We start from the raw sequence: 2,503 nt of genomic DNA, 5'->3' as shown, positions 1-2,503 counted from the left end.
GCACCTATGGCAGGAGGTTTTGTTGGTGAAGTTGTAACCTAAAGGTGTGATTTATTTATTATTATTTTTTTTTATGATTCCAGTAAATCAGCAAAACTTCCCCACTTTTAAAAACACTAATGTCAGGCAGGCGCTATCACGTCAGGTTTCCTACTATTGTGGAATACTTGTACTACAGGAAAAAGTCCCTGTTTTATAGTCTGATTAAAAAACCCTAGCCTTCCTCCCCAGTGCTTTAATCAGTCTGACACAGCCCTCGGGGTGAGAACCGGATCAGATATGCTCCTACAATGCTTGCCCGCGTTCCTAGCAACATTACCAGTGCTCCCCAGCTGTGGGGAGCGCTGCCAGATAAACAAGCACCGGTCAGCTTCGGTTTGGGTAAGGCCAGCCTTCCTGAAAATGGGGTGAGGTGTGTTGGATGTGCAGGGAGCCAGAGGGCAGCTGTGGCAGAGAACTGCTCGTTCAATACAGTTTGTGAAGTTACTTCTGTTCAACTAGACCAAATTATCTCTGCCACAGTTCTGCCCCCATTAGTTTTTCTCGTACTCACATGCTTATCTTTAAATTTAACCTTCTGAGTCAATCAAATTACATAAATTCAGTCACAGAAAGTAATATTTCCTTTAATTTTACATTCCACTGATCTTACCAGGATATTTATTTTTAATCCACCTTCTGTTGAAACACTGCAATATTTGGGTTTGAAGCACTAGTAGTTTTCGCCAACAGTTGGGTTGTACAAGCTACAAAGACCTTTGTGATGAACGGCCCACAGAGTTACACTGAAAGTTTTGGGTTGATTGTCTGTAACATATTAGGAAATAACAGAAAAGGAGAAGTTTAAGTCCTGTTCTTGGATTTAGCTCAACTTTAATCTGAGCTACAAAAACCTACAGCACCGCTATTTCAAAGGACACTCACAGCACGTTGGGTGCATTCGAGTCTGCTCAGAAGTGATTTGTGAATTGCTCATGTCCCACTACAGACCCACGCTGATGCATCACGTTGTCCTGTTTCTCAGTGTGTTTTGGTTATTTATGCTGATCATCAAAACATTACAATAATATAAAAACATTTCAGAGTAAATACAGAAAAATGTTTTTCCACTTGATTTATTTTCATAATAAACCAATTAAAAATACAAAAGACAAGAACCCAAGGTTCAGAGGGCTCCATCATTTAAAAATTTGTCTTTAAATACAAATTCACTCTGTAATATGAATACATATAACATTAGACCTCTAAACATAATGATCTTATTTGCATCTATCAAAAATTTGTATGGAAACAAATTAGCTGAAAAAACTTCCTTGTGACATTGAATGTACATTATTTACAATCAAAAAAAAAGAACTCTTAGCAGTATTAATCTCCAAATACCTGCATAAATTGTGTATATTTCATTTCCCCCCCCACCCCCTTACAAAATAATCTGAAGTAGAAAGCAAGATTGTTAAGCTTCATAGCTGCAAAATGGCATGAAACGTTTGCACCTGTAGTGATGCCGTTAGCTTCTGTAATTAAATATAGCCGATGTTTTCATATAAAATATAGACATGGCATTGTCCATTACTGGAATAAATGTTTTGTGTACTCTCAATAGGAGTGTATATTCCATTTTGCACACACAAGAGCTTGTGCTGCAAAAAAATGCAAGAGGATACCTGGTTATCAACGTCTAACGCTGGTGTAAGTCACCAGTGTGGAACAGATACTTGATCATAAAAATTCATACACATGGAATGAAAATGTCCCACTAAAAGTCACTGCCGCTTCGAAAGTTAAGTGATACACCTATGGATTAAACAGAAAAGGTTATAATAATGTTACTGCAACGTAAATCGGCAACAGACTGAAAAAGATACTTTGAAACTTTGGCCAACAACCTCAGGAGGGAGTCTTCAGAGCGCAAAAAGCGGGTTCCTTCATGCCTGTATTTTGAAACATGAGCAATATATAATTTTATTTATACGATAACATTCAGCAATTAACAGAAAATCAAAATCCATTCTAAAGCATGAATTCTAACAATTAACTGCAGAAATTAAGTAGCTTTGCAACATCTTGCTTCAGCATCAAATCATATATACATAACTGAAAAGGTCCCATCACATTTATGAAAATAATCATCCACAGGGTCTTTTAAAAAAATTATTTATTAATATGAATTGGGTTCCAATGGCTCATTTTCTTGCTTGACTTGCACGTTGGATGGGAAACCATTTGAACTGGACACCACCATCACGAACGGTTGCTGCTGGAATCTCTGCTCCGGCTGCTCAGTATCATCTAATTTGTCACTGTCGTCTTCTTCTGCCACTCCTTGTACGCCGATCGGTTTCGTTTCTGGGGCTTTGATAACCGAAGTGATCACCGTGCCCGGTGGATGAGCCACCACCTGTGAGCTGCTCGGCGAAAACGTTACCACGGGGGTGGTGGCACTGAAGGATGGAGAGGAAGCCATGTTGACTGTTCCATTGCAAATTGTCTGCACGGTGCT

At 38.9% G+C, this 2,503-nt stretch overlaps 1 protein-coding gene across 2 annotated transcripts in view; it reads right to left on the bottom strand.

Moving 5' to 3' along the window:
• Positions 1 to 2,161: 2,161 nt before the first annotated feature.
• Positions 2,162 to 2,503, bottom strand: part of ELF1 (E74 like ETS transcription factor 1) — a 40,531-nt gene continuing 40,189 nt past the window's right edge. For both annotated transcript variants that reach the window (XM_010165050.2, XM_010165051.2), the window contains exon 8: positions 2,162 to 2,503. This exon is cut by the window's right edge and continues 274 nt beyond it. In XM_010165050.2, coding sequence (XP_010163352.1) covers positions 2,162 to 2,503 — 342 coding nt within the window.

The sequence above is a fragment of the Antrostomus carolinensis genome, unplaced genomic scaffold (assembly GCF_000700745.2).
Source record: "Antrostomus carolinensis isolate BGI_N321 unplaced genomic scaffold, ASM70074v2 scaffold20043, whole genome shotgun sequence".
NCBI lineage: Eukaryota > Metazoa > Chordata > Aves > Caprimulgiformes > Caprimulgidae > Antrostomus > Antrostomus carolinensis.
Note: the sequence above shows the minus strand (reverse complement) of the source record. Positions and strands in the feature narration are given on the sequence as shown.